At 33.7% G+C, this 14,723-nt stretch overlaps 1 protein-coding gene across 1 annotated transcript; it reads left to right on the top strand.

Annotated features, from left to right (window-relative positions):
- The first annotated feature begins 10,517 nt into the window (after positions 1-10,517).
- LOC117619189 (1-aminocyclopropane-1-carboxylate synthase 1) lies at positions 10,518-13,353 on the top strand. The gene is made up of 4 exons (XM_034349079.1): positions 10,518-10,842; positions 10,943-11,074; positions 11,169-11,329; positions 12,153-13,353. Exons 1-4 carry the CDS (start codon positions 10,669-10,671, stop codon positions 13,162-13,164), a joined length of 1,479 nt encoding a protein of 492 aa, XP_034204970.1. The 5' UTR covers positions 10,518-10,668; the 3' UTR covers positions 13,165-13,353.
- The last annotated feature ends 1,370 nt before the right edge of the window (positions 13,354-14,723 follow it).

Here is a 14,723-nt window from a genome sequence, read left to right as displayed (position 1 = left end):
TGCCAATTGATAAGAGCTCTCTCTCTCTCTCTCTCTCTCCCCCCACGGTCAGTAGTTATCACCACAAACACAAAGATCCTTGGCGGTCAAGAAATTAAAAGGGGTTTCCCTTTCAAATGCATACAGGTGTCAAGAAGGAAAGCTCGAGACTTTTGAATAGGAAAGATAGAAAACAATATCAAGGTAATGGAAGACAGCCAGAGAATCGGGTCCAAGTAAACACCCACCCAGAGGCGAGATTGTAAATGTTTTTTTTAAAGCAAGTCCTAAAGCCACCGTGAGAATTGATTGTTGTCTCTTTGACCCACTTCCTGTTCAGACCTTTAAATAGTTGTTTTTGGGTATTACAAACCCTAAAAGTAACTGTATTCTATATCTATACACAAAGATGATCTTGATTTCGTGTGAGCTTGTTGATACGTATATGTCTCAGTCTGCATGCTGTCAAAGACAGCAAGTAAAAGTCGTATATTTCTATCTGCTTATGTCTCTAGACAAATTGACACGAAATCTTTTTTATTTAGTATAAAAATTCCGACTAGTAAATGAAAGGGATATTTAAAAGTCCGAATTTAGTTTTTGGTTTCATTTTGAACTATAAAGATAGAGAAGGAGATGAGAGAGATGATGATAGGGAATGAACAAGATTTGTTTCCTATATAAACCAAGTATTTGTAGACTTAATTTGAAAGCAAAAACTGTATTTGAGATTAGCTTGGTTATAAATTATAATCGTATATGGTTATAATTGGAATTGCATTCTTCAAATCAATAAGGCCATACTTGTACTAATATGCTAAGTAGTCAATTATTTGTGAGCGCACATGCCAAAAAGCTAGTTTAGTGAAAAGCAGAGAGTTTGTCATATGAGATTTTTAGATTCTAGTAGTTTAGTCAAATTCACATTGGTGACAATAATGTACACCATCCATCTTAATTATTTTGGATATTGATTGAGTTTAGTTTATAGAATTGTGCATGTGGAATTAATCTAGTGATGATTTTTAGTGAGTAGATTAAACGAATGTACACGTATGATTAAAGTAAGTGATTTGCATGAAGTACGTCATGCATTGCGTAAGTCATGAGTGGCGGACCTACAAAGATGTAAAGAGGTGCAACTGTACTTCCCTTCGCCAAAAAAAGCATTGCAGGTATCAGAAAGTTGCACCTCCGCTCAATCTAGTTGTGCACACCACTTGTTCGACAAAAGACCTCATAGCGCTTTCCTTTGTTGCACGTCGTTTTGACCCAAGAAAAATAAAAACAAAAAGAAGTTCGCACTGTAAATGGAACTTGAGGAAATTCCTATTAACGAGATTTTGTTTTTGTTTTTGTTTTTTTTTAAATGTCCATTTTTTGAGAGATCCCCACCAATCCAAGTCTATAAAATCATCAAATTCATAAATAAAAAAGTTATGTCTCCACTATCAAGTGTGTTTATTTTCTTGGTTTATTATTATTATTATTTTCTTGGTTTATTATCTATGTTATCCAAGTTGTTTTTATAGCCATACTTCGAGCATACACAGGGGGGTGTATTTTCGGAAGTCACTTTTACATCCCATTTACACCTCCAGGGGGTATGCATATTCGATTTGTTTGTGATAATTCTTTTTGTGTGTTTTTTTTTGGTATGTTTTAACATTTTAAAATTAATTTTGTGCGTGTTAGATTTATTTTATTTTTCCAAATAAATGGACCTAAAAAAATTTAAATTTGGAGAACATATGATTTTACCTACAAACTAACATAAAAATATCTATGTAGAAATATGGGCCATTGGAAGTGCAATGCATTGCATGAAATCTAGGCCTTCCATTTTGAATTCCAATCCTTCTCGTTCCCTTTTCCTCTTGTGGGTCCCACCTGCAATGGATGTAAAAAAAAGATGCAAATGTGCATCTAATTTTACATCTCTATGGTGGGGGTGTATTTTTACAATGATTTACATCTTTTCATTAGAGATGATTCCAGCGACAAAGGATGTATATTTAACATACACCCCCTTATACACCCTCCTATTGTGGATGCTCTTACTATTTCATTATTTTTAGATTGCTAGAATTTGGGTTATACTCACTAAGATATTAAATTTGTGATATTGAAATTTAATCATTATAATGAATTCTTATATATATTTTCCTATAAAAATTAAGTTCATTGTAACTATAAAGCTATTTAAAATTGACTCTCCTTAATAGAATTCATGGCTCCATCATTGGGTGAAAATAACAATACTCTTTATAAAAACTGATTCATCAATCAAGTCTTGTGCCAAGAAAGAAAATATTGTATTAATTAAGCTTCCAAAGTAAATTGAAATGTAATTCAAACTGGTTCATAATATATATATATATATATATATATATATTAGCCTTTCAAAATTACACTTTCACTAAAAAATTCATGAGTACGTCCACATATATATACTTTCGAGGTTTTAGTTTATGCTTATGAAAATGTGCAACTTCATATTTGGCCACGACCCTTTCGTTTTTTTTTGGGTTCAAAGTTCGTTCTTTGTTCTATGTAGAAGATTAGTCTGAACGGTTTGACTTAAATTCTGACAGCACTTCTGACCAAAAAAAGATTTTCTGACAGCACATTTATCATACACCGCCGCCTCTCCAAGAACAAAACAATGAAGAAAGGAATCTAAATGTGCTTTTCATGCAAGGAAAAACCCATTCTGTAATAATTAATGATAATTGTTTTCTTATTATGACAAATATGTTGGAAAGTTACCTATATTTTTTGTTTATTTAATGACTGATATCTTTTACAGTTTTAAAAGACTTTTTTATTATTTAAAAAAACATAAATACATTACAAATTAGACGCTCATACATATCAAAGTAAATTCTAGTAACTATATCCACATAAGATGCCCTCTTTTAGCTAACTCATCAACAATCATGTTAGTCTCTCTATAAACATGCTTGATAGTCATGAAGCTAAAATTCCCAAAAAGTCGCCTGATATCTTTTACAAGTGATTGTAAAATGCATGGTATATTGACTTGCCTAGTGATGATTTGTATAAGCATCTTCGAGTCCCCCTCAATTTTCGCTAGCAAAATTAAAGCTTGTTTAAAAGCAAAGGCTTCAGCTTATAAGATGTATAACAGAAATATATAACTGGATGAGATAAATATATAAACATAAATATAATTACCAAGTTTTAGGAGTTTTAAAAGACTTACAAAACTAAATGTAATTGTTTACAGAATTTTGAAAATGTCCCCTCCCCTTGAAAAAGAAAAAAAGAACAAAAAAAGAAAAGGAAAAAAAAGCTAGCTTCACTACTGCTAGACAACTTGGGGTCAATGACTCCAAATCTACTATATGAGATTGTTTTCGAGAATCACATATTTAGAATGTGATTTTCATGACTTACCAATGTACTGCATGATATTTATTCATAGTAAATTGAAAGTCTATTTGAAATGGAAAGAAAAAAAAACACACTTGGGGTCAATGACTTCAAATCTAAGCCTTTGTACATGAGGAAACATGTAAGCTTAATATACATTGTCGTCGGATCATTATTTAATTTGTATTTGCTATAACAAGTTAGGCTGTTAATATGAATTAGTCGTTGATTAATTAGTCATAATTTAGAATTACTTTTCTGATCAATGTGATACACGAAAAAAAAGAAGAAGAAAAGACTTGGAGGAAGATCTGATACGCTCTCTCATTTTGTTTGGTACTGGTCATAATAGTAAGAGGTTCGCGTGTTGTTGAATATAAATTGATTTGACTATCTGCATATATGTTCTTGTTGAAGTTCAAACATATGCATGCATGAGATCAGAGAGCATGAGGGAATTGAATTTCGTTGTTTTCTCGTGACCTCGAAATTTCAAACTGCATTATTATTTTTAATTACTATATGTGCAAATAAGTCACACAAAAAAGCTGAACGACACGGGAAAAATGGAAGAATGGTTTTTGTGTCTAAGAAGAAAAATTTGGAAAAGGCACGAGAATACTGGAATTTCAGGACATGTGATGGCTCAGGCATGCTAGCTAGCCAGCTCGAAGTTTCTTGGTTTCTTGCAGGTCTCTTGCCACTGGTCGGAGTAAAGATGTACATTATGTGTGCGCTTTTATGGGGGTGTGGACCACTTTATAGTGACTTACCACGCATATTTAAAGATAAGATTTTCGGAGCATACAAGTCTAATTGTCACACGTGCTTGAATTTCATTCAATAAAATATAAAATAAATATGTTGTTTACGTATGTATGCAGCCATTGGCGGACCTAGAAATTTTTTTGCTGAGGTGCAATATTGACTAAGTATGAAAAATTATTTTTTGGAATAATAATTTTCTCAAAATAATTTTTGGCGGCTTTTATTCCTTACACATCAAATGAGAAAACTTTCCTTTGTTGTGCTGCGCTACTGCGTGCAACGAACGTGTCAATTTCTTTTAAAATAAAATTTTTAGTCAAAACGACGTGAACTATAAAAAAATAAAATAAAATAAAATAAAAGAAGAAAGAAAGAAAAAAGATCCGTATTGTAGATGGAAAAGAAGGAGGAAACTCCTTCATCAATAAGGAGAGTTCGCTTTTTATTTTTATTTTTAAAGTTCCTTTTTGAGATAGTCTTTCAGTCTCCATCACACCAATCGAAATCCTTGTAAAAAAAATCATCAAATTCGGAATTTTTTTTTAATACATGTAGTTAGTTTTTTTTTCCCTCCTCTTTTTGTTTTGAGAGAATTCAGTCTTTTACAAAAACTGATTCATTGATCAAATCTTGTGCAAAGAAAAAAATTATTGTATCGATGAAACATCCAAAGTAACTTTGAATGTAATTCATAGTTAATTTATAAAAAATAATTATGAAACATGCTGCTTTTTTTTCTTCAGGAATAGTCGAACCAATTTCGTTTTTCTTTTAATAATATGTTTTAATTTAATTTTATTTATTTGACTCTCTCTGTATTCGTATGATCATTATCATACTTTGGGAGGAAGAGGCTGATTTGGCTCTCTCTTTATTTTATCCACTCTTGAAAATATAATGCGACGTTTTCATGATATGACATTGGTATTGTTTAAATTATAAGGATATTTTGTTGTCATTTTTTAAAAAAACTTTTAGCCTTTCAAAATTGCACTTCCGCCAAAAAATTCCCGAATCCATCAGTGTGTCTACCTATATATGTATTATAGGCGTTAAGTATCATGGCTATATCTATGTATCTAGACTGTAGAAATTCATGGAAGAGAGTGTAAGAGAAGTACATCTTATCACGATTTATATATGTTGAGATATAGATTGTAGAAATTCTTGGATCTGTTTACCTACTTTCAATTGGTTTTGAATTATAAGTTTATTAGAGCATGCAATGACTGTGTTAGGGCTAACTGCGACATGTTCGTGTCACACCAGTACATTTTGTTTACGTCAATGTCTACATCTACATGTACATGTGGAACATACTTGTTATGCATGTGCAATGAGGATCATGGACATGTACAGTGATTCATGGTGTGTGTCTATATATAACATTGTGAAACCCGTGTATTCAACCTAACTGGACAATGAGACCCATGCATGTATATATGTGTGTGTCAATTAATTATCATGTGAACCACAAGGAGTTGCGAATACGTAAGCGAAGCTCCAATTGCTGTCCAACATTTGCAAGAACATGAAGACAATTCAAATGGACGGTTTTAACATGTTCCTGGGAAAATTGTTTCCCCAATTAAGGATTTAATTCGAACATGTCTGATTAAGTTTTAGCATGTTGATTTTGTTGGTTCCTTGGATAATAATAGAGCATGAATGAGGGTTGTCTGTTGAAAGTCGTTTTGATGTCTGGGGCCACAACATGACAACTTCCATTTTTGTTGCTCTGAATATCTTATTAATGTAACTTGTTGCATGGCTGTCTCTAGCTTGTTCCCCGAGGTTAAAGTTCTTAAATCACAATGGTTGTTTGTATTTTTTAGGACAAATTCATCTCCGCAAAGACAGGGGTGTGAAAGATAGATACATTGAAAATATTCGTAAAGTTATGTAATGATAAATTGTGTGGCACATACATGTCACGGTTAGACTTAGAACGTGCTAGGTCTAAACCCTAATATCCTTGACTTCTTTACCCATTATTGAGTATCAATTTTTTTCTCGATTGGATACTGTAGCCTCCAAAATTCACGTGCTCAAATCAATTGCAATGCAAATGCCTCACACATTGTAATCGGCCCTCAATTTATTTCACTAATTATTAGTTACAAATTGACATGGTAATATTTAATTCATCGTGAATAACTAATGTTTAAAGTAATTTCAAGACAAAAAATAAATGAAATACATTTATAACAGTTGGGGATTTTAAAGAGAATAATGCTACTTTTATCATATTTGTATACTACAATTTCATACTAATTTATGTGGCAAATGAGGTGGATAGCCACATCAAATTTATTAGAGCAGTTTTGCTCACCATTTTAACCTCAAGTGTATGCTCACCACCCTTCTCAACACTTGACATGTGTCCATAAGTATAACCATGGTTATATAAATCAAAGTAAAAAGTTAATCATGATTATGTTTATGGACACGTGTCAAATATTAAGAATGGTAGTGAGCATATACGTCAGGTTAAAGTGGTGAGTAAAAATATTTCCTTAAATTTATTTAACATTTTCTTTTCTTTTATAATTTATTAACACTTTAAAAAATACTGTTAATTAAAATTTCTTTATTAAAATACACTTCATTGATTTAATTGATGTGGTATATGATATGAATATGCCACATTATACGATATAGAAATGTAAAATAAAAATGCAGTTAAGTGTAGCGATACTCTTTTTAAAAAGTCGGTGTGTCTACGTCATCTTGCAGTTGCATCTCAACAGTGATTACAGCGTGACAACATTAGCGTACAGCAGAGAAGAGAAAAGAAATAATAATTTCGTAGAGTAGAAGGTGAGGGGCAGACTTTGCCCAAAAAAAAAAAAAGAGGACCAGCAGACCCACGTGGACGGCCTAGTAGAATTTAGCTCAGGCTGACCAAGAAGTCAAACACCCAGGCTCAAGTTGACTATTTGTCTTCTCCAGTAAAACTAAGGAAACTGATTTGTTAAGCTATCCAAATTCAAGTTGGGTCCAAATTCTAATTCAATTTTGACATAAATATATATTAAAAGACAAGTTGGGTCCCACTTTTGTGTCTATCCATCCAATTCTACATAGGGCCACATAGAATGCTCACCTATGTTGATTTTTTTACCACCTCAGTTGTTTTTTTTACATCATGGTGATACTAGTTATATTGTCGATCTTGATATATACCAATCTCCCATGAAATTAAGAATACAGAAAAATATATATATATATATATATATTGACAAATTAAACCCCATTTTTATGAATCGGCTATACAACTCGTGCAACGATTAAATTAAAGCTCGTAAATAAGTAGAAGTCAACATAATGATGTTTGAATTTACAATTCATTTTATAGTTGTCTTGGCAATCAAACTCCATTAAAGAATAAAGAAACTAGTCTTCCTGGAGTTAGTAGAGTTAGTTCAATATTGCAGAACACGCATTTTGATAATTCTCAAAACCCCTTCAATCAATCTATGGTTCAGCCCACCGATATCAGTATTGGAGATGGTTAATTTCTAACAAGAGGGTGAGATTAGTTAGGAATTGCCTCATTCTGGATGGTCAGTAATTTACAACACCTAATTAATCTGATCCAGGTCACTTTTATTTATACCCAATAGACTTGCTAGGCTTTTTACCCGTGCTACCTATTAAAAAAAAGTCCATATAATTTTGATGAGAGAGACGTTTGAATTAAGTATATTAAATATGTAAAAGCTTCTCACCAACCCAACAAGCTGCAAAACTTGTGCTCCAAACAGAGAAGAAAAGCGAAGAATGTCAAATGAGAACTTTGTGTCCAGACACTAATAATAGTGTTTCCTGATATTTCCTTTTCAACTTTTACTTCGAACTTTTTCACAAAGCAAATGCAAAGTTGGACACTCCATTACTATGCTTTTGTGTTTAATTAATCTCTCAAGTTTGACTTAGCAGTTGGAGATTTTTAAAATAAAAGTAATATATATATATATATACAATTATTTTCTTATATGGATTGTGCGGATGCTATTGTAAATAGACAAGAAAGCATAAAGGGGTAATACAAAATACATAGAGTCTTCGCACGATAATAACATCTAAATGTCCTTACAGGAGAATTTCTATATATATATATAAGGGCATTCTCCAATAAGTATTAAGTTAAGGATTGGTTACATACTTCTAATATCGGCTGTTGGATTACATCTAAGAGACTATCTATACATTTAATGAATGCAATCCAAGGACCAAGATTAGAAATATGTAACAAGCCATTAATATAAAATACTTATTAGAGAATCTCCCTATATATATATATATATCACAAATTGTTTATGCATGCACCTAGCTAGGGTTATCAACTTTGTCGTGATTCGCCCCAAGCGTGAGGTTATATTAGTTGGTCAATACAGTATGTCTGTTCCTTGACATTATGGTTCGATCTCCTTCCATATACATTAGAGTAGTTTAAATATCAGATTGTCAAGACAAAAAAAAAAAAAAACTTTGTACATAAAATCATACCTGGATATAAAGTTTTAATTATGTGCCATGATGTTCCACAAAGTCACATCACTCATTGCCGATTCTGAGATTTTGAGGACCCTATATAAAACTTAAACAGAGACCCTCACATAATTTAATAAGAAAATAGTAAAAATAATAATTTTTCATACCTTAATGTCATAAAACAATTATTTTTATATAACTAAAATTCATCATCAACAATGGCACAAATTTTAAGTGGTCTTTATGAATTTAGGAATTAGGATATTCATGTTTTTGTGTTGAAATTCCTGAATTTGAAATAAAAACTAAAATTCTCAAAGAATTGAACAAAAGAGCAAAAGAGAGATTGATGAATAACTTTTTTTTTTACTTTTAGTGTTGATTGGAGGTGAAAGCATGAGGGTATATATACTGATGCCTTTTTTTTTATATATAAAAATGTTTTTACAAAGAAAAAAAAAGTTTGTAAAGAATAAAAATGTGCACCCAAGGACTTTATTTCTACTAAAAAAGGCCTTAAATGAAGATAAATGTGCTTGAAACCAAACAGCCAAACACACGTTTGTGTCAATGTGTTACATGCTAGAATATATATAATATTAATATATATAATTTATAAGTAAGATATTTTCGGAAGCCCTGTGCGGTAGAACCACTTGTACTTTCCGAGAGCAACCCTTATCATTGTAAGATTATAACACGTAAAAGTTTTGAGTCGGGAAGTAATCGGTGACATGTTAAATTCAAATTATACTAATATGGGCCAAACCAGTACATACATACACATGGCAATCAGAAATTAGTATATCAAGTACCTAGATACCCGTATTAACGAAATGTGAAAGGGATGGTTAAAATCAAGGACCAATAAGAGTGACAATTTCCCCTAAAGTCAAATAAACAATCATCACTTTTAGTTGGCGCTATACTACTTTTAGGTGTACATGTTTATCTTTCGGATCTAAATTTTGAAATTTGTACATCCCTATAGAGTAAGAAGAGGCAAACCCCCCATCAGACTGCGTTTAATTTCAGTAGCTTTTTGGGACCGTGTGAAGAAGCGATTTTGAGATGTGGCTTAATTAAAAGTCTTCCCAACTATACGGGAAGTAAATGCATTCCCTCATAACTTTTGGAAATGAAGTAAATGCGATGCAAACTGAGCTCATTAACGCGGAAACCAAAATAGGCAAAATTTGTGGGACACTTTGAAACTAAAACTTGGACTCTGACAAGAAACCGTGGAGGAAAAGGAAACCTAGAGGAAAATAGCAGTGCCCTTTGGATTTTGAGACTTTCCTACATGTGTGAGTCTTGTGCATTTACTACTATTGGTGCATAAGTCCAAATACCGGCCAAATTAAAAATGGTCTCATGTATACTTCAAGCTAGTCAACACCGAAAGCTTTCTTCTCTCTCATGGTGCTTTCAGGGAAGCTTCATTGCTAGGAAGAACACAATCAACCACACATCACTTGAAAGAAAAAGAAAAAATTAATACTAAGATTCACTAAATATGTTCATCATATGTGTGTGTTTAAGGCGTTAAAAAATAAGATTTCGAGTGGGTTGGATTATGATTTGAAAATAGATATATCATCAAATTTATTGTGTAAAACGATAACACCAAATAATATGTAAATTGAAACGAAGTTCATGGAAAAAATAATGAGGACCACCAACAAGTACACTACTGGTGTACACGTGGATATGGATGGATATCAACGTACAACACGCAAGCAATTACGCCCATTGACCAATAACAACACAATTAAATTCTGTTATTTCTATTCTGGGGGGTCGGTTTTTCCAAAGTTGAACTTTGAAAAGGGAAAAAAAAAAAAAAAAAAAAAAAAAACCTTTGAAAACGTTTGCTTCCCCTCCTGCTTGCCAATCTGCCATCATCTGCCTATAAATTCCCAACACCATCTCAACCATTGCCCCCACAATTGATAGCTTGCTTGCAAACCTCACTTAAAATTCCACTAATACTATTCTTGTGTGTGAGTATTCTTTGGAACCAAGAAAATGGGCTCCTCATCAGCAACTGCGAATCGGTTGTTACTCTCCAAGATTGCAACCAGCGAGGGCCATGGTGAGAACTCACCCTACTTCGATGGGTGGAAGGCGTACGATAGAAACCCATTCCACCCAACGAAAAACCCCGAGGGGGTTATTCAGATGGGTCTTGCAGAAAACCAGGTTCGCTCTAGAGAAATTTGGAGATGGAGCAACCCTATATTTATATGTATAAATAACAAAATGCATGGGTTTTTACTTTTGTTTTGGTTTTGGTTTTCAGCTTTCCTTCGACTTGATCGAAGACTGGATTAAGAAAAACCCCAAAGCCTCCATCTGCACTCCCGAGGGAGTTGAGGAGTTCAAGAACGTGGCCATCTTTCAAGACTATCATGGCTTTCCCGAGTTCAGAAAGGTATGTGTGTGTGTGTATATATTGCATGGATTACGATTAGTATACCTTTTATTACATGAATTAATTACATGGTTTTAATTAATATATTTTTCAGGCTGTGGCTATGTTCATGTCGAAAGCGAGAGGTGGTAGAGTCACATTTGATCCGAACCGGGTTGTGATGAGCGGTGGCGCCACCGGAGCGAACGAGCTGGTCATGTTCTGTCTGGCCGACCCCGGCGACGCCTTCCTCGTCCCCTCTCCTTACTATCCAGCGTAAGAATTAAATCCTTTCTATTTTCTACATTAATTTGTCTATATCATCTTGTGTTTTAGTTGTTTACGTACTTTGCTAATTATACCACGTACCCCCTCTGCCAAATATTTGAGAATTCAGGCAAAGCCTTGCGTTACCTCATGTTTGGTGGACCACGTGTTCTTAATATGTGGACACAATGCAGTGGCTAGTAGTTGTAGGCTGAAGAATTTGGTAGAAAACAACTTGTTCAGGTTGAAATCTTATTTGGGATTTTATATCGGCCGTCAACTAGACTCCAAGATACAGAGACTTTAAATATCTAAGAAACAATAATAAATTATTATATTTTAATAAGTATTTTGGTCAGAGAATTGCCATATCAGGAGACAATTAGGTCGACCTCGCATAGACTTTAATTAGTCGGCTAATAATAATATTTATCAAACTTGCAGTCATTTTAACGTTGATTAATAAGTAATAAGAGTATAATAATATTGTCATTAGTTGCTTTTGACTCCATAGTTGACATTCAAGACTCCAAGCAATACGCATCAATAAGATTAGTCTGAGTAGTTTACAGCTGGATGTTTGGGCAAAATTCCAAATTCGTTTCTTTCTCATCTTTCTGAAAAGTCAGTCTTTATACTTGAATGTCAAACCCTACAATTCTCTTCAATTTCCATTCTCGTATGTATGGAAATAAATTGCTCACCAAACTCATGGACGGACCACAAAGGACGTTAATTACTTAACCACTATGCATTAATGAAATGTTAATTACAAGTCATTAATCTTTCAATCATTTCCGGTCATAATTAAGATTTATACATCTAATTGCAGATTTTACCGAGACTTGGGATGGAGAACTGGTGTCCAAATTGTCCCGGTTCATTGCGATAGCTCCAACAATTTCCAAATAACCAAGGAAGCACTTGTAGCAGCCTATGAAAAAGCCCAAAAGAACAACATCAACGTGAAGGGCTTGATCATAACAAACCCATCAAACCCATTGGGCACCACCTTGGACAGAGACACACTCGAAAGCCTTGTGGAATTCATCAACCAAAAGAACATCCACTTGGTGTGTGACGAAATCTATGCAGCTACAGTGTTCAGCTCCCCGACTTTCACATGCATCTCCGAGGTCATACAAAACATGAATTGCAACCCCAATTTAATCCACATTGTCTATAGTTTGTCCAAGGACATGGGGCTCCCGGGCTTGAGGGTCGGCATAGTTTACTCATACAATGATGGTGTGGTGAACATCGGCCGCAAGATGTCAAGTTTCGGGCTGGTTTCGTCCCAAACTCAACACATGCTCGCGTCGATGCTCTTGGATGAAGAGTTTGTGGCAAGGTTCCTGGAGACAAGCTCCAAGAGGCTCGCGAAGCGGCACGGGGTTTTCACAAAGGGGCTAGAGGAAGTGGGAATCAACTGCTTGAAGAGCAATGCCGGCCTTTTTTGCTGGATGGACTTAAGGAGGCTGTTGAAAGATCAAACATATGATGGTGAGATGGTGCTTTGGCGTGTGATTGTGAATGAAGTGGGGCTCAATGTCTCGCCAGGGTCTTCTTTTAAGTGCGTGGAGCCTGGTTGGTTTAGGGTTTGTTTTGCAAACATGGATAACGAGACTGTGGAAGTTGCACTCAAAAGGATCAGAACATTTGTACGCCAAGGGAAGAAAGCTCAAGATCAAGCAGTACAAGTTAAAAGTCCTAAGCGTTGGAAAAGCAATCTGAGGCTTAGCTTTTCATCATCATCAACCAGAAGATTTGATCAAGAGAGTGTTAATGTTTTGTCACCACACATGATGTCTCCTCACTCTCCTCTCGTTCGAGCCAAGACTTAAAAAGTATAAGGGTGGTCAGTTTGAATGAGAGAATATGTATTCTTAAAAGTTTATTTAGAAAGGTCAAAACATTTTATTTTTTTAAAAGCAATTACTTTGGAAAGTATCAAATTATGATAATTATAATTGTTGTACTTTTATAATAAATTATAGTATTATAATAATTTTATGGAAGTCTATGTTTTATTTTATAGTTTTGATGATTTTCTTAAAATTTTCTTTTAATATTAAAATTAGTTAATGGCAGTAGGATTTTGTGCATGGCTATCTACTTAGAATATTTCATGCATGGCTATGTAATTGAGTTATTTTATATGCTCCATGTAGTTAGTATGTGTCAATCAATTATGTAAATTACTTACATGGTAGCCAAATTGGTTTACTAGTTTTATTTACTTGCAAACTAATGAGATATCAATGAAATAAATGTTGAGTCATCAATAAGTGTCCTCATGATATTTCTTCTTATCCTTCTTTGACTTAGAGTGAAAGAAAAGCTACTTGGGCTTTAAGAAATAAGGAGTTGATCTTTAAACATTGAAGTTATCTCATAGTTACCGCCATTGGAGTCCTATAAATACAACATTTGTTTCTTGAAGTCCCATTTCCCTATTCAGAAAAGTGTAGAGGCAATGGAACGAAGAATAAAATAGAAAGCGAGAGAGAAATAAAGGTAGAAAGAAGTAGAATTGTCAAGAAAAAAGAGTGGGAGACAGAATTTGTGGATGCGGTGGAAAATTGGGAAACAACTTACATTTCTAACAAAAGTTTTGGTGTCAAGGTAGGGGGTTTTTTGGGGGCCTTTTACAGAGATTGATTTAATTAAATTTTGTGGGTATTATATTATGCATGGTATTACAGTTTGGTTGACATTCCTTGTTATTGGGTGTTTACATATTCTTAACTATTTGAACAATGTTGGCATAATTATATATACATTGGCGATATTTTAAATGGTTACATTGTTGTAAGATATATAGGATATGTGAAATGCATAATTATATCATGTCATGAAAATTGGCTGGAATTGTTGGATTGAGAAAATAATGATGGAAAAGAGGGTAATGGATATGATCTTTTGTGTCTAACTCTTGGTAAGAACCAGATCTCATGGATCTCACGGTGCACATGATTTCTATTGGGTGATACGGGACTTGCGACAAGGAGTTAGACAAAATAACTAACAAAATGGAAAATTATGGGATGATTGAGATGGGTGTTAGTTCATATAAATGGGCATTCGGACCATGTGGTATAAGCATGGTATGAGACATGTAGGTCTGTTTGTCCAGTTATATGAATTAACGGGATTAGATGAAGAGCATTCATGCATTAATATTAATAATATGATATTTGGATGTGTGATTGTATGTCACTTAATTTAGTTATATCAATTTCCTGTACTGAGTTGTGGTTTCGCTCACCCCCTAACCAATTTTGCAGGTAATGAACCTGAAATCTAGAGCTTGTGATGATTTTGGCATATCTATAGAGTGTATTGTATACAAAGCTTGTGGATGAATAATGAGCTACTCTTTTAGTGAACTCTTGAGTAGTTC

This window comes from Prunus dulcis, chromosome 2 (assembly GCF_902201215.1).
Source record: "Prunus dulcis chromosome 2, ALMONDv2, whole genome shotgun sequence".
Lineage (NCBI taxonomy): Eukaryota > Viridiplantae > Streptophyta > Magnoliopsida > Rosales > Rosaceae > Prunus > Prunus dulcis.
This window is presented reverse-complemented; position numbering and strand designations above follow the sequence as displayed.

Coding starts and splice junctions, on each gene's coding strand:
- LOC117619189 (XM_034349079.1), top strand. CDS start 10,669: ATGGGCTCCTCATCAGCAACTGCGAATCGGTTGTTACTCTCCAAGATT. Junction 10,843..10,942: donor TGGGTCTTGCAGAAAACCAG/GTTCGCTCTAGA, acceptor TTTGGTTTTCAG/CTTTCCTTCGACTTGATCGA. Junction 11,330..12,152: donor CCCTCTCCTTACTATCCAGC/GTAAGAATTAAA, acceptor ATCTAATTGCAG/ATTTTACCGAGACTTGGGAT.